The sequence below is a fragment of the Apaloderma vittatum genome, unplaced genomic scaffold, assembly GCF_000703405.1.
Source record: "Apaloderma vittatum isolate BGI_N311 unplaced genomic scaffold, ASM70340v1 scaffold4839, whole genome shotgun sequence".
NCBI classification, from domain to species: domain Eukaryota; kingdom Metazoa; phylum Chordata; class Aves; order Trogoniformes; family Trogonidae; genus Apaloderma; species Apaloderma vittatum.
In genome coordinates, this window is record NW_009736811.1 from 74,025 (window position 1) to 95,711 (window position 21,687).

The 21,687-nt window shown below is 39.3% G+C and overlaps 1 protein-coding gene across 1 annotated transcript in view; it reads left to right on the forward strand.

The window, feature by feature from the left end:
- The window catches only part of PHEX (phosphate regulating endopeptidase homolog, X-linked), a gene marked incomplete at its 3' end in the record, with an annotated part of 28,020 nt that extends 7,239 nt beyond the window's left edge, over positions 1-20,781 (forward strand). Inside the window, exons 4-7 of the mRNA XM_009877106.1 lie at positions 15,876-15,962; positions 17,019-17,245; positions 20,443-20,511; positions 20,665-20,781. Coding sequence (XP_009875408.1) covers positions 15,876-15,962; positions 17,019-17,245; positions 20,443-20,511; positions 20,665-20,781 — 500 coding nt within the window. The remainder of the gene's footprint in view (positions 1-15,875; positions 15,963-17,018; positions 17,246-20,442; positions 20,512-20,664) is intronic.
- Positions 20,782-21,687: the final 906 nt, after the last annotated feature.

Genomic DNA, 21,687 nt, shown 5'->3' on the forward strand with positions numbered 1-21,687 from the left:
GAAAAGTGAGGAGATTTGAAGTCCTTCCCCTTTGCAGTAGATGAGTAGGTCAGAGTACAGAAGCACAGCACACATATTTGAGAATGTCTCAGATCCAGACAAATAACAACCTGGGACAACATTCTGTCTCTAACAGTGGCCAATAGCAGGAAAATTATATAATAAGGCAAAACCAGGGTGGTATTTTCCAGTATACTTACCTGGCTTCTGGCAGAAGGCAATTTACTGTTTTCTGGCGACAGAGGATTTTTGGGTGTTGTGTTTCCTTCGTGTTCAAGCTGCCATTGAAGTACCTGAGCTATCATCAGGGAAGTAGAAGGCTGCTTAAGAATGTGTGTCTGGAGGAGAAAATAGCCCCAAGGTGGAAGTGTGTAGGAAGAGAGGTATTTTAATCTCCATGTGAGTTGACTTCGTGCTATACTCTGCAGCAAGGCCACCTCATCAGGAAGCTGTGCAGACCAGCTGGGGAGAAAGGGTAGTGATTATTGTGAGGTAGGAAAACCCAGCCAGATTCTTACAATCTTTGCTAAAAACAGCTTGTGCAAAAGAAGGGAGATGTGCAAGATTTGTTATTGCTGTCTATGTGCTTGAGCATTGCACACCTTGAGCACATTACTGACCTATTAATTGCTTTAAGCTGCTTTGAGCTCACCACAGAACAAAGGTTAGGTTTAAGATGTTGTACCTAAATACAGATTTATTTTTCTCTTAGATTTTGTACATATGTGCATGTGTAGGCATCAAAGCCCTTCCCTGCTTGCTTTCTTCAGTCCTATCATATCCAGTTTTCCCACAGTTAAATATTTTAAAAGCTGCATTCAGTTTCAGAATATGAATCTGGAATTTCAGCGCAGGATACGATCTAATGACTGCTGTTTTAAGTCTGCTGAAGATGTCACAACCAAAGGAAGAAAATATTGCTGGAGCCTGGTTTAAGTTATGGTTTGCATTCTAATTGTTCTGCTGCCAGAATTGGGCTGTATTAGATAACTGCACATCCTGTGTGAACCACAGCCACAAAGAAGCCAGTCCTAATTGAATAGAGAGTAGCAAGCTGTGACTCCCATTCTTAATTTCCTCTTTTTACAGAGACTAATTAAGGACATCATGCTAAGCCACATTTTTATATGATTTTCTTACTGCAGTCCCTTTAGAAGTTGCTAATGCAGAGCTAATCAAATATAAGACAAAGAAAGAAACATCTAAGTGAGAAGTATTTGCTTAATGGAAACTCCATATCAAAAAAGGAGTGTAATGGAGTGCCTGGTAACTACTTCAGTAGGAGGCATAAACTGCTCCTAGACATGGTACAGGGACAAAGACATGAAACACTGAGTGGTGTAGAGCACTTGGTTTAATATAACATTTGTCACTTTGTCCTTTTTGTTTAATATACTTTGCAAAATATATTCTTGGTAATTAAAAAAAAGGAAAGGAAAAAGCGAACCTGCTGGATGTCAAATGTAGGTAGGTAAAATAACAAGGGGGAACTTCAGGTTTTACGTATGTTTGTGTTTTAACTTGTATTGCTTCAATAAATCAACTTGACATTGAGTAATTCATTTAAGGATGACCACAACCTCGGTATCGAAAGTTTTACCAAGCTGAAGAACTTTTGCATAGAGAAACATATATATGGCTGACCAGACCTTGGAAGCCAATTTAATCTCTCCTTCCTAAAGAACTCGTAGTGGAACTTTGTACTTCATTTTAAATGTCATGTTTGACACTTGGTAGGTGAAAAAAGCCCTAGTCTTAAAAAAAGCTGATTGTTACGCAAGCTCTGTGTTTTGAAATATTTGTCATGTTAAAGAAAACTATTAATCTTGGAGTGATAACATGACTTGACCAGAAATCCATATTTTTCATATCTGGTATTATTTGATGGTGTGATATAATATTTATTCAGGGAATACATTAAAAAAACATGTTACTTAAAATAAATTATTTTAACATTTCATCTGTTTTCTGGTCCCTAAACCTTAGGTGGAAAGGGGATTTGGGTGTTTGCGCTGAGACCTGCGTATGGCTTTGGTTACACAAGGGTATCTTCAGTCCTCTGGAAGCTTAAATTTTTGGTCAGGGGCAATCACTATGGAAGATTTCCCAGTTGATAATGGGTAGCAAGTGTAAGAATCAGTTTTGCCTTACCAAAAGAGGTATGTGCAGCTGTATTATGTACCGAACCCTCCATCTGAGGCTTGATTTGAGAACAAAGCTTTTCTTATTATTATTATATTGAGGTTGTATACATACAAGAGCATATGAATTAGCAGGTTTTATCTTCAAGGAAGGGTAGAACATTTCCTGTATCATTGAAGATTTTTGGTGCTTTAATGGAGAATTCCAAAGAGAGGAATGGCAGCAGGTCAGTGGAAAATAACTGGCAACTACTGGGTAGTAGAATTTTTGCATGCACATCTTTGGTTGTTGGAAGGAGCATGACAAGAAACATCCATTTCAGGGTTATTCGAGATCTGCAGAACCATGTGATAGTTTAGAATCCTATTTTCTTATAAGATTTTGGTTTATAATGGGGTAGGAACATGTGTGTGTGTGTGTATGTATGTATGTATATATATATTACTCCTATGTGTTTCTCTAGCTGTTTTAGGATGGATTCAAAGTAAAATTCTATAATAATTTGCTCTTTAATTTCTTTTCCATCTTTTGTTTGAGGGTCACTTGGATTTTTTTCTGCTCTCAGAGGAATTCACAAACCACATGTGTAACTTACTTTGATCTCTTGGCTATACAAAATGGATGAAATCATAGCCTGGTGAAAGCAGTGGTAGGTTTTTCCATATACGTCAGCAACAGCAGGATGTCATGTGTAGTGGAGGAATGTAAAGAAGACAGTTGTAGATAGAGACATGCTAAAAGCAAGGACTTGTGGTTTTCATTATGACCCTGACCCATGTAATGGACATCTAATATTTAAGTCAAAATTTCTCAGTTCCTTAAAGAATTGTCCTGGGGAGGACCAAGGTACTTCTGCTTCCAGTCAACTGGAAGGTTGGTCCTGGCTGGAACGTTGGCTGGAAGGTTGGTCCTGGCTGGACCAGACTGTGCCTGACTTGAACCCAGCCTTTCATCTGCAGGAACTCATTCAAAACTGTCCCTTGCTGGTTAAGAATAAACACTGTAAATGCCGATGAACCTCTGAGGACGCTCTTGGAGTCCTTCAAAATGGAAAAAATGCTTTGACCGTGGCACTTGTTGTAAGAATAAAAGCTATCTCAAACTGCAACTGTTTCAGCCTTCTGTGAGGTCAAGATTGCAGTGTCTCTATGAGTTAATAAACGGTCTTCGCTTACCATAAAATTTCCTGCAAAGCTATTTGTGTTCAAAAAAAATTGATTGGTGACCTTAATTAAGAGTTTAGAGCACTATTTTCTTACCACTGAAATGCAAGTGGCTTTTTGTGAATAATTCAGAGCTGGAAGTCTGAGGCAAGTAAATCAGTGCCTATTACCTGTGATGAATGTTTATAGTGAACCAAGCAGTTTCTTTTCCTTTCTTTGAAGTCTGCAGAACAATGATATACAGCTGGGTTGTTCGTGCTGTTATTTTTTTTTTTCCAAGTGACCAGGCAGGAAGCAATAAATTAAAAAAAACAACAACAAAACTATGCAAACATTCCTAAATCTCAGTGCTGTGAAGGAGCTGATTTAAATTATGTGAATCATTTGAGAACATGTCTTCCAAGCCTTTTAAATTTAATTTATATCTGTGGAAACCAGTTTTCAGATTATGTTTCCATTCTGATCCTAGCCCAGTGAGACACCTACTTCAGACTAATTTGCTGTGCTAAGCTTTCTAGCGTGGCTCTTTTCTCAAATGCCAGTCAATTTAAAGTGAGGAATTTCCAATGTGGCAAAGAGAAAGAAATAGAGGCCTTTTATGAGGATACAGCGTGTGGGTTTTTAGAGAATGAGACAGACAGCAAAAAAAATTACTTAGCAGTATAGGCAACTTTTCCCAAGATAATCTGAAGTGGTTCTCCCTAGAAAATAAATTCTTTTTAAAGTAAACCCAGTAAGGTAAAAATACTTCAGTATCAGAATTTATCCTACGTGATCATAGAATCATAGAATTGTCAGGGTTGGAAGGGACCTTAAAGGTCATCTCCTTCCAACCTCCTGGATAGGCAGAGACATCTCCCACTAGACCAGGTTGCCCAGAGCCCCATCCAGCCTGGCCTTAAAAATTTCCAGGGATGGGGCTTCCACCACCTCTCTGGGCAACCTGTGCCAGTGTCTCACCACCCTCATGGTGAAGAACTTCTTCCTAATGTCCAATCTGAATCAATCCATCTCTAGCTTTAATCCATTCCCCCTAGTCCTGTCACTATCTGACATCCTAAAAAGCCCCTCACCAGCTTTCTTGTAGGCCCCTTGAGATACTGGAAGGCCACAATAAGGTCTTCTCAGAGCCTTCTTTTCTGCAGACTGAACAACCCCAACTCTCTCAGTCTGTCTTCATAGGGGAGGTGCTCCAGCCCTCAGACAAACCCCAGAAGTTGATGTTAAGCAGCTGCTTAACTGTGCCTCAGTGCCCACAGGACCCTGTGCCTCAGGGCTCTTTGGGGCCGGTTTCTCTTCTCCCACCCTTCAAGAGGTGCTCAGTTGGGACCACTGGGATGGCTTGGATGTGGCCTATGAAATCTGCAATGTAGCTGCTGACACTTATCCCAAGTTTTCTGTGTTAGCTGACCCATGTTTTGTGATTTCTTCCTTCAGAGGTAGCTGGTTGAGAGCTGTACCAAGCAAGAGGGACAACACCAGCAGTAATTAAAAAAAGACACCTCTGAGGGTATTTATCTCATTGCCTCCCATATCTTCTTGTTGGATAGCTGCTTCTCGATAACAAGATAGCAGCAAAGAGCAACAGCGATTAACACTGTTTTGTTTGATCTTTTCTACTGCAACCATTTGTAGCTACAACCATCTTTTCACTGATGCGAACAATTTTTTTTCTCCAGTAGTCCAGATGTTTCCTATAATATCTTATTAATTTAATTATAAGAAAAGAAAGTAAATAGCACAAATCAGGTAAAACTCTCTGGACAACAAGTTAATAGCTTTTTTGTTAAAATGAAATACCTGAGCTGAAGGTGGAGAAGGTAGGACTTTTTACAGGCTTTGTGGCTGCTGGAAATGAAAGTTGTATTTGTAATGGGTGATTCTGGGAAACCACGAGTACAGAAAGGAGATAATTTTTGTTCCTAAATGATGTTTTAAGGCAACACAAAAACAGAGCCACAGGATTCCCACAGCATCTCCCTGGTCGGGAGACCAGAGCGTCATCCTCCTGTGAGCCCTGCACTGGAATGGGACTTAGGGCACGCCACCCTTCCACATGTGGCACAATATTCCCTCTGGATTTACAGTGAACTTCTGCTTTTGGCTGTTGCCTGCAGAAAGACATTACATTCATATCTGCAGACACTGAGTTTCAAAATTACTATATGACTGTCCTTTGGACTGCTAATTTTGTGGAAAGAAGATTCATACCTAGGAAGACATAGCAACCCATGACATCTGATTTCCCATTTTCTGACTAACAAAGAAAATTACACAAGTACACGTTGAAAGTATTAGTATAATGAAGTAAAGCTCAGTGTTGCCATTTAGCATAGAGCTCCACCTATATTGTAACAATGGGAGATCTTGCAGTCTTCTGGTTTAAATGCAGTTTGGACTCTTTTGCCTCATATTATAATGACTTGCATTATCCCCTGCAGCATAAGATGGGGAGGCAAGAGTGGCAGGGTAGAGGAGGGGGGAATATTGCTCAAAAGATTAAGATTTATTATTGAAATTAAATTCATGATCAGAGGCTCTCACATCCCCGTAAGATTATTTTTGGATTTGTTACAGTTTGTGTACAGTTGTATTCGTTGACTTTTGGAGGAACTCACATGATGTGCTTATCTTTTCATTTAAAATTTAAAAATGCTGAAACTGGAAACAAACAGCATTGTCAGTTGGGAAATGTGCTGTATATTAGGGCAGTGAGCAGCATTAGGCAGCATTTATGTAAGCACAGCTGTTTGAATGCCTTTTCCATGAGAAATTCCATATTGCCAAAATGGATATTCAAGAAAAAGATTGGGGATTTTCTTCTTGAGGATTGAGGAGGAACTGAAATTTCAGTATATTAGTTGAGTTTCTTTGTGTAAATACGGCAGCCTTTCAAGAAATTGGTGTTTGGGAACAGTTGTTTCATTTGTTTGATGTATGGTCCTTGGGAATTAGAACCTATATGAATTGACTGATTGCTAAATTTTCATGAATTCATGTGGACATGAATATGAATTACATCCTCATTAATGCAAAATTAATTAATAATGATTAAATTTTCTGTCAGAATGACAGAGGAATTAATAATGATGGGCTGGTTATTTTCAAGAGTCACTAGCCCATGGTGAGATGGACGAAGACATCAAGAAACAGTCTGATAGACATTAATTGTATCACGTACAAAACATGTTTGCCTGAATTGATTAATGGTATGTTGATCATTATTAAAAGCCTTTTGAAAAACCCAACAAAACAACCAACCAACTCTCTTCCCCTCAAACCCACAAAATAAAACAAGAGGTGGGGGAAAAGCAGTTTATCAAAACAAGGCAGGCCTAGATTAAGGCATCAGCTCCACAAAGACATTTCTGACCAATGAGCTGCTGGAGCTGCAGAATACACTAGTGTTTTTTAGTTAAAAATAAAAATAAAGTTAATAATTTGAAAATACAGAAACTACTGCACATAAGTCATACCTGGGGCTGTGTAAGCCAACACAAGGCCTTCGAAAAGGGATCAATACCCCCAGTCATTTGCATTCTGGATGCTCCTGCCTTCTAAAAAGTTCGGAATATACAATATGACAGGTGGTAGGGCAATCTGAGTTGGGTCTGATGTTCTGATTTATTTCATGTTCCTGTGTGAACAAGGAATTGGCCTTTATGCAAGTTTCTCAGAGTGATTTTTCAAGTCCTTATGGACTTCTGTGAGATGATTCTGGAGACCTGCTTATTTACTACGGGGAACTGAAAGGAAAAAAAAATGTAAGGAAGAAGCAGAAGGCTGATCAAAGAGGGAACAAAAGTACATAAAAGTGGAAATAATATATGCTCTGGTAAAATTTAAAAGGTACATTATAAGCACCTGGAAAATGTATTGACTTGCTATTTTATTTTATTTTACACTCAAAGGGAAAAGCTTTATTTAGGCAAGGATAGTTTTAAGCATACAAGAAAGATTTTTGCAAGCCTTTGATGGTAGTTTGTTTTTCCATATGTGTATATTTAGCAAACAGTAGGGAAATCTGGACCGTAATGCATTAGTAATTCAGAATAGGTGCTTATGAAATGCATTTAAATAATTTTGTAGTGCATTAAGCCCTGAGTGCTTCCCTTCCAGTCCTCTGAAACTGAGCAAGGTTTACAGCCACCAAGGAAAGAAACGGAAGAAGAGCCTTAATGTCAGTAAGGTGCTAGTATTTTTTAGAAGTGTTTAACTACAGTGGTAAGATTAATTTTCAATGTTTATATTTTTAGTTGTGAGGGAATGAAAATTACATCTTTAAACAGTTTATTTTCTTATTTTGGGTTCTTGGAAACAAACTTTTATTTAAAAATCCAATCATTTGCGTCTCACTTCTTGTAGAGAGTCTCGTGTGGATGAGGACTTCTCATTGCATGTTAAGCTGTGCACTAGACACCTGAGCTAAGAAGAAGCAACTGCAGTACAATTAGCAGAACGAGTAGTTGACAAAAATGAATAAATTTAGATTAGTCTATATTTTAGGGAAACCTCAAAAAACAGATACTACTATTACTTGTTAATAGAGGAAATGGGTTGTGTGGTACACTACAGTTGCACAGCAGGAGAAATTCTCAGAAGAACTTGTGTTTTAAAGGCATAAAGGAATTTAATCAAGCCTTGAAATTGTGTATTTGAAGTTGGATTACACTGAGGTCAAGTAAGTAGGCTTCTGTGCCCTCCACTGAGGTTTGTCTCTGGTGTTTTCCAGATGGATGAGAACTTGCCCTACTCTTCTCCTGAGGCTTCTAGATGCAAAGCAGCTCCGAAATGGAAGCTGAGCAGGTGCATTAGTGTGGGAGTTTGACCTTTACTAATAAACCTGCTCAGAGAGATAAAGTTTTATTGAAACATTAAATGTTGTGTCCTACAGCAGGAGATGTCTGTATCTTTTTCAGGGAAGTGCTCCAAGAGCACTAAGAATAATCTTGGCTGAGTGTACTTGTCTTGTTCCCAAGAAATATGTACAGCTTTGAAATACATCAGTTAAGTCTGTCACTTCCTTTTAGAACACACACACACATATATATATATATATTCTTCACTCTCTCCACTATGCCCCTCTGCAGCTACCTGCCTCAGATTTCCCAACTGATGAGAATAAAAATAGATATATATCAGATCTTTTTCTTTGACGACCTCATAACCTGGACTATTTTGTTGCAGTCTATTAAAATATTTTCATGCAGCAAAACAGGGAAGTTACCTTTAGTCAAGTGATCACAGCAGTCTTGTGGATAATTTTAGACGTTGTGGCCAGTAATTTTATTCTGAGGTGGAACATTGTGCCCCTCACAGACCTTCATCCATAAAACATACCACTGCCAGCTCTTCTTTGCTTAATTTCGGGCTCTGAAAAAAATGAATTGGAAACCAGATACTCTAAATGAACATCAGATGACCTGAAACCACGCTGAAGTAATCACTCTTGGAACATGTAAGCTTGCATTACTGTAATTAAGACTGTATATTTGTCTAGCTATGATTTCCATAACAGTAACTTGTTTCTGAAGTTTTTTTGTGTGCCCTTTGGCATCCTGGACAAATCGTTGTTCTGTGAACTGTATTAAACCTGACTTCTTAAATCCAGTGCACTGGGAGTTTGAAGAGAGGACAGTGCCTTCATGACACCGCTGGAGTCTTTAGATGCACTTAGTGGCACAACTGCAGTTGGCTACTTGATTTTTAGGGGTTACAGTTGCTTTTCTCGAATTCTTTTGCCATAGCTCTTTAGTGTGAAGAAAATACAGGATTTAAGAGTTACACACTCTTAATGAGGACTAGATTAATCATAATTATCTTATGACTTGGAGACTTCAGTGAGTGACATTCGGCACATAAGTGTTGTGTGTTTGATTTGATTGCCAAACTAAAACCAAGGGTTGAGTAGGTTTTTCTTTACTTCTAAATTCCTCACAGGACATCCTTAAAACATCCTGTTGCTGGCATCACAGGATCTCCTGCAAATTGCCAAAAGATAACTTGTGTTTTGCTTCTTCACAGAGATAACACTCAATAGCGCTAGCCTGAGACAAAGCTTGTGACTGGTGGATGGAGATGAGTGAACAGTTCTTTTAATCATTCTAAACAATTTAGAAACCTGACTTCTGTAGCTATAGATCAGCACAGAGGGGCGGGTGAAGAACAAAGTCTTTATTTCTCAAGAATTGAAAGACAAATCCACTTTCTCTATCATCAGGTATTTGCAAAGAAGCTCTGTTTCGACAAGCAGAGTTTCTGCGTTGTGATCTAAGAAACTGAAACTCATAAACACGCAATATGGAGCAAATATATGGTTTCTAGCTCCTGCTACCCAAACCAAAGGGAGCGTGCTGTTGTGTGAGGCTTTGATAGTGCCTTACTGTGCACAGAGCTGATGAGAGAGCATCTTCTGCTTTTGGCCCAGTCAATGAATAGACATGGGTTTCTGAGAAGCCCTTGGGCTGCTTTCTGGATCTGTTTCTGAAAACAGTGCTTTAGAAATTGTTTTCAGTTGTAGTACTGAGCATCCTCTGGGTGATGCTGAGTAACTCCCATTGTCACTGACATTAAAGGGGTTGAGGACCATTCACCATCTCCAAAGGATCAAGCTCTCTGAATGTTTGGAACAAGTTCATCAGGCTTTATGCTCACAAAGGAGCACCATTCCAATCACTAGGACTTTGACATGACTTAGATAAGGAGAAATTAATCCTCTGTGACTCACTTCCTTTATCTGCAACAATGGTTAATGGCTGTATCTCCTTGGTCCCACATGTCTAAGAGTGCTTTGAGATCTTTATCCTAAGTGTATAGAGTGTAATGCCAGGACAAACCATTAGATTATCTCCTATGACCTTTCTTGTATCACAGACAATTACATTACCCGTGCATTGCAGCTCAATAGCTTGCACCAGGATAAAATATAATTCACACTGGGCTAAGGCTTATCTTCCAATAAAACATCAAGTCTTGAAGACATTAAGGGACGGAGAAGCCACTATCTCCTCTGCTTGTTTGGTTCCAGCGGTTAATCACTGTCACTGCTGAATTTGCCTCCATCTTCCAACTGTTGACTCTCTTTGTGCCTTTTTCCAGTAGACTAAAGGCCTCTTTGGCACCAAGCATTTTCATACTGTAATCCTGTCATCCTTCCACCATGTCTCGTGAGACAAATCATGCTCCTTCGCTGCATGGCTTTTCCCCCCACATTCTGTTTCTCAAGCCACTCCACCCAGAGAAAAACCCAAATGATTGTGATGCTTTTCTGCACCTTGTCCAACTGTCCAACATTGTTTTTAAAATACAGACAGTTGAAGGTCAGGTAGTGTTCCTGTCTGTCTCACCAGCTTGTCTACAACAGTAAGATGATCTCTCCGCCTTTATACCTCTCTGGTTTTGCAGTCCAAGACCTCTGTTTGCTCTAACATCATCCTAGGAGTTCATGCTGAGTTCTGTGTCTGCTTCTAGGTTTCCACACCTCCAGGGTTACAACTTTCCAGGAAAAGGGATGTCACATTGGGGTTCTTGTATAACTTTTTTTTTGTTTAAAGTCTGAGCATATTCCCACTGGGATATTTGCCCATGCCCTTGTTTTTCCTCAAGATACAAGGCATTTTAATGTAGTTCAGATAATCAACAGGTATCACTGTGCAAACACCTCAGTTTGCATTTTCCACTTACAGCAAATATTTATAAAAGGATAAGGACAAAAAATGAATGGGAAAATGTGATACTCCAATATATTCTCAATATGTATTCTCCATATACAAAGAAAACTCCATATGCAGAGAAAACTTGTATTTTTCTCTCAAAGAAAGAAACAAGCTTAGTGAATCACATAGTGTCTCTCAGGAATGTAATTGTATATGTAGAAAACGGTCTGAGAGCATACAAAATATACAATCTGCAGATCAGGATGGCGATTAATTGTATCAATATTTCTAATCTGAATAAATGGAATGCATCTTTTTTTCCCTGGAAATCTGGCTGTACAATACCTTTTTCAAGCACTCCAAGTCAGAAGTGGGAAAGGTAGAGAATTTCTCAGTGCCATAAATAAAATATGGTGGTTTAAAAAAAAAAATGAAACAGTGTAAGACAGTAAGCTGGAAAATCAACAAGGGCTAGAAATAGAAAGTAAGATTAAAGGTAACACTTAACCACAAGACTATCCTTAGCAGCTTCAGAATAGCATGCAGTTAAACAAACATACACACACACACTAGCAAAGCTCACTTTGTAAAGTGCCTCGCTCTCACTTTTAACAGAAGATGATTGCTATTTACTGTAGAGTAGTGAACCACAGGAAGCTCGCCTTTTTTAGCCTCTTGCCCTGGAAAAGAACTGTCTGAAGGCAGTCTCTTCCCAACTCCAGCTCCTCGTTCCCCACAGCTATGTCTTTTTTTCCCTGACTGCTTATCTGAGCACCTACTGTTCAGGCAACAGAGGATCATTCCCAGCTATGCAATGTTTTGGGTTTTTTTTGTCTATGCTGAGTCTTTGTGTTTTGTACAAGAGCCAGGTAGAGCAATGATGCAAACCCACCTGACGTGAGCCGCCAGAAGTATAAGAATGTTGATTTGCAGTGGGAACATCCCTGCCCTCACCCCCTTGGTAGAAGAAAAAGAATGATGAAGGAATTTGCAACCTTGGAAATTTAGGATGCCATGAACACCTTTAGCCAGTTTCTAACTGTGCAAACGGTAGCTGCTTAATGCGATGAGTTCTGTTATTGTGCCCCACAGTACTGAAATTATCAATAGGTTTTGACACTTGCCATAACAAAGTTTTATGTGAAGGACAACATAACTCTTGCATCTGGGCCTCCTGTGGATATGGAAACATGGACAGTGAGGTGCTGAGATCAGGAGCATAGGCCAAGATCCCTTTTAAAGAGGATGAATTTGGAATTCATTTGAAAGTGAAGGAAGACGTGACTGAAGAAGAGTTACTTTGCTGGAGCAGCTATTCAAACGTGCAATTTATATTTGTCTAGGAAAACATGATCACAGACTTAAGGGTGGCTTAGACTATGCTGGTTTGCTTTGCTTGTGCTGGTGACTCTTGGCTATTATATTCTGCTTTGCACTTGCAGCAGACTAATGTAAGTCAGTAGAAGCAGTAAGTTGCTAAATTGTGATTGCTGTTAATAGTAATTCTTTGCTCTTTCAGAGGGTTTTAAACTAGCTTAGATTACGGTGTTTTGGTGTTTTTTTTTTTTCATTTTCTGTTATTCCATCTCTAGAAATGCAGTGTTTAACCTGGAACTAAAAAATTATTTATTTCAAGGTGAGGTTTTTTTTTAAAATATTGTTGGATTGTTATGTGCTTCCTAGTCTGGTCAAAGCCATTTGAATAAAAATCTTTCTTTAAAAATGGAGGTAAAAGGTGCTGATTGAAGTTGCATAAAATTTCTTTTGTGGTCAGTGAATCCAGTGAAGGATATACTTTATTGCAACTGTAGAGTTAAGTTGAATTTAGTTAATGTTTGGAGTACTAAAAGGAAAGATTACTTTAGGGAGTTGGAGCTTTTTATTTCAAAATAAGAAAAGTGAGTTAAAAATAAATAAAAATAAGAAAGCTGCAAGAAGTCCTTCTTGGCACTGAGTGAGCTGCTTTATTCAAAATGCTGGTAACGCTGATCTTCCTAACTTGTCCAGAATTTTTAATTCCAGCTACTAGACTTAAGAAAAGCCTACTGGACGAAACTTCTTCGTGGGTTTGTATGAATACACACAATTCCCTGGTGACAGGTGAGAGCAGGTGCTTGGAAAGGCAGAGTAGGGAACAAAGGAGGAGGTCTGTGTGTATCTCACGAGGCTGAACTTTAACTGATCTGTGATGGTCTTTCTCTTTCTATCCCACGGAAGACCTTACAGGTGTTGTTTTCATTCTGGTGTCCAAAATGTCAGAGAAGATATTTGAAGCCATACAAATTTTTCAAGGTGGAAAGACAGTTTTCCCAGACTGCTATAGTTTAGAGTTTGATTTTCTTTTCAAAGGGGCTGAATTTGTTCTCTGGCACTTCAAGAGATGGAGCACTCTTCAGAGAGCCTCTCAGTGCTGGTGGGAGCACAGGAGAGCACTGCAGCAGGCCTGTTCAGCTTGCAGAGGTCCTCAGAGAGCAGAGATTCTGAGGTGCAGCCCTTCAAAACACTGCACCGACTGACCCACTCAAGGCAGGAAGGAGGCTCTTGCAGCCCTCTGCTATGGCCAGGCTCATCACAGTACCTGACATTAAAGACTGTTTGATGTGTCTACATTGATTTCAATCACAGCAGCCACTGTCTTTCCAGGGATGCAGCAACCAGTAGATAGGCTAATTGATTACCCATATTTTTGATTAGCAGGCATTGCTCCTCATCTTCTCTCGCTCTTCTTCTTTAAGAAGGACACATAAAATCCATATGTATTTGTGAGCTCAATCAGAAATTAATTTCTAAGCCTTGTATTTGGATTTTATATTAGCTAATGCAGAAATCAAGTGGATCTGACCAGTGCTACATGTTTGAGCTTCTAAATCCTTCTGGAAGCTTGAAGCTAAGAAAGAGGAACCTCTGTACTCTAAAGGGCAGTCGTGGATCATATCCCCTATTCCAGTGTCCACAGGATTCAGCCATCTTATTAAGACTTTCGTGTTTAATCACTGTATTTTAAATCATTAGAATGAGAATTTTCCTCATAAATTGATTCTGAGCAAATTGGCAGCATATACCTTACCTCAGTCTTTTGCTTTGTACAGGGAGCGTTACAACTTCCCTCAGCTGCATAATGAGGAGTTTGATGGGATAACCCCAGGTCTGATTTTAACAGGATTTTATGCAGGTGTATTCCTAGAGTACATTTTATTTTATTGGATCTCTTCCTCTGCGTCTTTCCTGAGCTTTCCCTGGGCTTTAGCCATTGAATTTTATTAGGTTCAAAATTTCATGGCTGTGCAGCTCACTGGCAAGGAATAGAAGTTATTACAATGACTTTAATAGGAGTGTATTTTTTCATCCCTGGGTTTACGTAGGTTTCATTTATAGTTTCTTCTAAAATGCTATTCTTAAAATGTGAACAAGTCTGATTATTCTGCTAAGAACTGTGCACACTGGAGATACGTGTCAATGATTGATATTGTATTGTATTTAACAAGCTGAGAAATATTAATAATTTGAAGATTTGAAACCAAAGCTGTTGGGAATCCTATCCGTCAGTTTTTTAGGGAAAAGCTTGTGTTATCTAAAAGGGAGTGATCTTATTACAACTATTAAGGATCCAGTCAAATGGGTTGTGGTGAGTTTCGTTTGTTCGATGTTTTTTTAAGGTCAAAAGGGACTGAAAAAAGAGTGAGCAAGTGTCATTTGTTCATCGCAAGGGTATTCTTTGACTAATGAACATTTTGAAGTCAGCAGTATGGCACCCCAAATGCAAGTGCTTAGAGAAGCATGGGTGGGGAATATCTGAGAGGTGCAGCATGGCAGGTTCTGCAAAGTGCTAGCAAAATCCTGGGAGATGAGTGTCTTTAAATCCTGCCTCCAGCAGCAAGCTCCTAATACCGAGTGGAGCAGAACAAACCCAGACTGTTCCAGCAAAGCCACTCTCTTGAGTGGTCTCAATAACAATGAGTTAGTGCTGTGAGAGACTTGTTTGGGTCTTACAAAACCAGGTCAGGTCCGACAGAGTTTCCTGGCCTGTTTCCATACTGTGTTCAAGGATTACCCACCTTCCCTTGGCCGTGGAAGTGCTCATGCTGGGCTGCAGCTGACCTGATAGACCTTGATAAAGTTAAGCTGCCTCTGCATTTAGGCAAAGCACTACGTACTACAGCTGCATCATAGCTGATTTACAACTTGGATAAAATGGCTTGAGACATCCAAGAGCAGACCGCTGAGATTCGGGTATACATTTCATGCTATTTCACTTGCATAACATAATGTGAGGAATGCAAGGAACACAGAGAGATGACAACTTAGAAAAGCTATTCTGACTTGATACCTATAATGAGGTTGATACCTATAATGAGAGATCTATATAATGCAGCTTTTCAAACAGTAATTGAACACTTGTCCTTCTGTTGCATTTAGAAGATTGAGGTTATGAGCATTTGGCAGAGCGGGACAGTTCTCCATTGCTTTCTTTCAGCAGCACTGGAGCTGGCAAAAGAGATTGCAAGTGGTCTGGCTCCTGGGATCCTGTCACTTTCTCCCTTAGAACCTGATTTTACAACTTACTGACTGCAGAGGCTGAGCCCTTTGAAAGAATTCCTGACTCCCTACCCAGTGCACTGGTTCTCATCCTCACCCTGTGGTTCCCTGACCCCTCAGTTTGCTGAGGTTGGCTTTTTGTGAGGATTGGCAATAAACAGTGTTTGTCAATTGGCTTTAAAATTGTCATCTTAAAAACAGATAGATAGATAAATAAATAAAACATCCTCTCTGATGGGTGTGAAAAAAAATGCAAACACCTCTTATGTGATACTGCCTAAGAAAACACAAATGTTATGATTAAAGCAATGCTGAGGCAAGCAAACAGACAGTTCCTACATTTTGCAATGTATTAAAAAAAATGTAATTTCTTTTTCAGCATTGCTTGAGAAACCTATCAGCAAAAGACGAGACAGTGAAGCTGTGCAGAAGGCCAAGATCCTTTATGCATCCTGCATGAATGAGAGTAAGTGGCCTGATTTGAAAGGGACACATATGTGCTACCTGAGTTTAACAAGGCAGGCTCTTTTGCTCTCTGCTGAGCTCTGTGAAGCCTTGTGCAGATGCTCAGGTTCCACTGATTTAGATTCAACAGAATGCAGAGGGTCTTCTACGCATTTCTGAAGTTAGCCGTTGAGACTGAAGTAAGCAAAGTGCAAGAAGTCAATTTTATAGAGTTCTCTGCTTGTTGAGAAACTGTAAAGGGATATTTTTCTGCATAAAGAGATGCCAAAACTATGCCCCGGTGATGTGGAGGTAGTGCCTAGTGAATCAGAGAATCCTTCTGATGAAATTATCGTACTGACACTTTCAAGAGCATGTTGATCAGCACCTCTACCTTTCTCTAAACTCATTTAATGACAGGGCTCATTTAATCACAGGACTGAGTATAAACAGCCCTGGATTTTTTAGCCTTGAGCTGTCTGCATGTCAAGCCAATTTGGAAAGGTAGCCCTACAGCCACATTTGTGAAGTGTTTTTCTTGAGCTTGTAAATGTTCTGTAAGGTGATGTACACTAGGTTGGGACACACCTTTACTTTTATGTAGCTGCACATATGAAAGATGAGTTGGGAGGGAGTGTCCTTTGTCCTTCTGACTCTTTCAGACTTTATTTCTTGCACAGTTTTCTTCCAGCACAGCCTGTCAGTAATTCAGACAGCCTGCCCTGCAGCGTCTGTGTTGAGATGCTGACCTCTCTACCTTCGATTATGTACAATAACCCTCTCTCAGAATTAGTGAAGTTTCTGTGCTAGTTCCTAAGTGAGGAATGTTTTTTTAATTGACATAATTCTGACCCTTACCTTTTTTGAAAGGTGTTGATTTGCATCTCTTGACGCAGATAATCTGGGTTGGAATCCTGTGCTTCTGTGCTCACAGGCAGAGCAGAAGCTTTGCGTTTCAACTGTTGTGCTTTGTCTTGCCTAGAAATCAATCAAGGCCGATAAATCTTTGTGTGTCATGCGGCTGTGGTTGGATTGGAATTGTCTGGAATGTAATTGTTGTCACACTTTGACATTTCAGATAAAATTGAAAAAGCTGACGTGAAACCCCTGTTAAGTATACTGAGGCATTCACCTTTCCGCTGGCCTGTGCTGGAATCTAACATTGGACCTGAAGGGCTGTGGTCAGAAAGGAGGTTTAGCTTAGTCCAAGCCTTGGCAACTCTTCGTGGTCAATACAGTAACTCTGTCTTTATCCGTCTATATGTGGCTGCTGATGACAAAATCTCCAATCGATATATCCTGAAGGTACAATATAGCATGTCTAATAGGCTACTTTGCATGTTATTTTGTGATGTCATTTTTTAAAAAAAAATGCTTACATGCCAAATATTTACACTTGATTGTTGTTACTATTATCTACTGACTAACAGATGTACATAAATGTTAATTTATGTGAATGTGGAACAACTAGGAAGCACATGCTATTGAAAAATATTTCTGTACTGGATGTTTTCTCATTTCAAATGGCAAAAAAAGGTAAAATATGTTCCCAGTGGACCACTGTCCAAGGTCTATATGTGTGAAAATCAGAGAGGTGGATATCTAAGTCCTGAGTGTGTTCTGGCTGCTGCTTATAACTCATCAGTGCCAAGAAGAATGTTTCTTTGTCTGTGAATGAAGAATGGCACATCAATAGCAGATGTTTTGAACTCGAGCTATTTTTCTTGAGATGGAAACGCATTATCTTGTGCTTATGCAACACCTTACAACATAGATGTACCACAAACACTTCTAAACCTGAAATACAAAATTTACCTTTTTCCTGGAATGCTGTTGCTTTTGGACAAAAAGCATTATCAATTGTTAACAGTGCATGACATTACACAACAGTTTAGATTAGTAAGAAAAAGACCCGAGAAATGTTTCCTCACTGTAGTCTGATGAAACTCCAGAGAGAATTGTGTTGCTGTGAGATGTCAGCATGACAAGACTGAGTGCCTGGACCAAACACATTGTTGTTTAAGAAGTAGAGGTAAGTAGTCAGAGTAGACCAGCTGTCCACTGCTACAAGAAAATAGTTTATGATGGGACAAAGAAGAAAGTTGTGATGCCATTCATCATAGCAAAATAGGAGGATTTATGATCCTTGTGTTGCTAGCATCTTTGCTAGCTGTAGGAATGTAGTCAAGAATACAATGTATTTGGAGATCAAAAAACAGTTAACTGTGAGTGAATGTCAGTTCTTCAAAATGTCTTTTGACTGAGGAATCTAACCAGTATAAAATTGAAGAGTAACTCTTCCCCATCTCTAGGACATTTTCCTGAGTCAACAGCAGATCAAGTTTGCTTATTAGAGGTGTCATTTCACTAAGGTGCTGTTCTACTCCTCTTGGGATTTTTTCTACTGGAGATTTGTTTAAAAGAACTGAAATGGTAGAATTTGGAGAGATATTTAGATATCTCCTGTGATAATATTTCTATCTAAGTTACCAGTCAGTGAACAGCTGGGCAGATAAATCCTTACTGCTGATCTCTTGGAAATGAATTCTACCTAGCAGTATCTTCACTTAGTATGCTTAGCAGAACCTAAGAATTAGGTATCTAAACAACTGAAGCATTACATGCTACAAATAACATATTATTCCATAGGACATTCTGTCGTTAATTTGATTGAGAACTTAATCTACAGCATGCATCAGCTAGTATTCTACTTTTTCTGTTTTAACAAATTCCGAGGCGTACAGATGTACCACGGAGTATTTCGATGTGCATGTGAAAATTGCTGTATTGCAAAAATCCTTTTTGTTCAGCATTGCAAAATCATGAGTGGATCAGAATAAAGTAGAAACTCCAAACAAAACTCTGTTCGGCATTCAACATGGTATTTTTTTTTCTTGAGGCCTGAAGAAGTTGGCCAACTTCTTTGTTTATTTCTCATATTTGTGCTTTCTTTGTTTCAATGACTCGTCAAATCTAACTCTTAAGCCAGGAAAATTTGATTGAGCATTTCGTGCAACAGTCACATAACTGAAATCGATCAAATAATCTGAAGTTAACTATTACCAGGACACACATATGTGAAGCATAAGAGTATCTTCTTTTTGCTTCAATATGCTGAAAAAAAAAGGTCATGCTGTTTTCAAAAAAAGTGAGTTGCACTGAGTATCACAGTTACTCTTCTTTTAGTGGATGATTTGTTTTATTTGTTTATGGTGTATTTTAAAGGTTGAGAAAGTCAGGCAGTAGAGTAAAAGAGGACATTTATTCATTCATTTTAGATTCTAAGTTGTATTTATTTAGGTAATTTTTATAAATATTGAAGATGTGATTTATAAACGGTGTAGGATTTAGATTAAAAAAGACTTATGTGAAATTGTATGAATAAATACAATCTCTTTTCACTTGACTTATCTTTTAAAACAACATCAAAATAATAATTTGAGAACATAAAAATTGTTGTTTCTGCTCCAGTCAACATCCTGCTCAGAGTTTGGAAGCTGGTTGAATTATGGTTTTGGCTTTCATACCCTAACCTAACCCAACTGTGTTGAAGTGTTTTGTGAAATGATAGTTTGCAGTAGAATTTTTAAGATACACACTGTGCTGTTTGGCCTAATTAGGAACTTGAAACAGTATGCAAATCCTCCCATGTAGTCATTTCACTGAAAAGAGTAAGTACAGATCTCAATGAGCTTTCAGAACTGGTTTAGAAATTACTTCAAGGACTTTATTCCAATATTAGGGTGAGTGTAGACTAACAAATCTGGTCAGTGTTTAGACTGAACAGATAAGTGGAAGTCAAAGATCCACCTAGACCTACTAAACGTCTTTAGCTCATGTACTGGAGGCATAACAATTTCGCATGCACTCACGCAATCATTTCTGTGGCTGGTATCCAGCTGTTTCAGTACATCTGTTCAAAAAGCCACGTGCAGCACTCAGTGCTGGTTTAGGCTGAAGATCAGAAGTGTAACCTCAATTTCAGTCAACGACGGCTAACGATGCTTTCCAGATAGACAGCAGCTAACATGCTCCAGCACTTAGTGGGTGTTTGGTCCCTGTAGCAGACTAGTGTTTGTCTCAAGCCAACTCTTGTGCCCCTGGAATGTGTCTAGGATGAATGGTCGTCAGCACCAACTGTAGACTGCGCTACCCACTTGGAGTCCTACTGCATTGCCTACTCGCTAATAGATCTGTAAGAATGTAAATCATGCAGGTGATTTTTTTTGCTATAGTAGGTGGCTCAGACATTGCAGGGGGCATCTGAAGCTCCGCAGATCACAGTGATTTAGATAATGTCTATCAGCATGCTATAGCATTTTTCTGTTGTTTTGAACTCCTGTGGAACTCAGGCTAGTGCAGCATATCATGTATTAGATATTTGCATATTATCTAACATAACTGCTAGAAAAACATGAACTATCCCAAGACTGCCCATAGGGCTAACTTTGAATTCTGATGAATTAACCTATTAAGTTCTGGTTCCTTGTTTCTTTTAACAGCTTGACCAAGCAAGCCTCTCTCTTGCATCTCGAGAAGATTACCTAGAAAACACCACAGAAGCCAAATCTGTAAGTGTTATTAACTGGAAGTCAACTGGTTGCTAGGACATAGAAGTACAAAGTCTTATACTCCTTGCTATAGATGGGCATTTCTGGTTTACTGTGACAGCTGTGCTCAAGAGAAAATGCAGTGGTCATTTCACACTTTTTGTTTCTTTACAGTACCGAGATGCCTTTTTGCAGTTCATGGTTGATACAGCAGTGCTTCTGGGTGCAAACTCTTCACGAGCTGAATCTGATATGAAGTCGGTTCTAAGACTGGAAGTTAAAATAGCTGAGGTTGGTAATCTAATGTGGGGTTGAAGCTAGCTCTTACAAATCAAAGTGCAATCTTTTTTCAGGATGGAAAGACATTATATCAATAGTGGTTTTTGGAAGTAGGAAGAAAGGAGCAGAACCTGATGAAGAAAGGATATTCCTTCCTAAGTTAATTTTTAAACTAATTATTTTATTCTCAGGGAATAAAAACCTTAGCCAAATAGTGTTGGTCCTTTAAACTGTTAATATGTCAACCAGGCTCTCTAGAGATAAGCCTGGGGGGGCCGGTTAGCTCAGTCAGTTGAGCATGGCGCTAACAACGCTAAGGTCGCAAGTTCGATTCCCATTCGGTCCCCATGTGTTGCCTGATCTAGTTGAGAGGTGGCATCCCTGGCGACAGGGAGGCTGGATTAAAATGATCTCTAAGGTCCCTTCCAGCCTAGGCCATTCTATGATTCTGTTTGGGGGATGTTTGAGGCCCTTTGTTCTGACACCTCAGTGGAGATAGGGGATGGAGGTCCATGCAGCAGCAAAGAGTTGTCAAGCATTGGAATGGGCTTCCCAGGGAAGTAGTTGAGTCACTGGAGGTATTTAAGACACATAGATCTGGTGCTTAGTGACAAGGTTTAGTGGTGAGCTTGGCAGTGTTTGGTTAATGGTTAGACTCTATGATCTTAAAGGTGTTTTCCAACTTAAACATTTCTATGATTTTATGATTCTGTAATTTTGAGGTTGGGCAGAATTTGAGACTCTCATGTGCAGCTATGTTGAGAATACATTGCTAGTTGTTCAAGAAGCAGAGAGGGCTAACTGTCTGGGGGATAGTCTAAAGGCAGAGCAATACTGAGGTGGAGTATTGGTGCTTGGTATTGAAAGGGCAGTGGTGACAATAGCACCACAGTTAGCTCCCGAGCTGCTTTCGTGGGG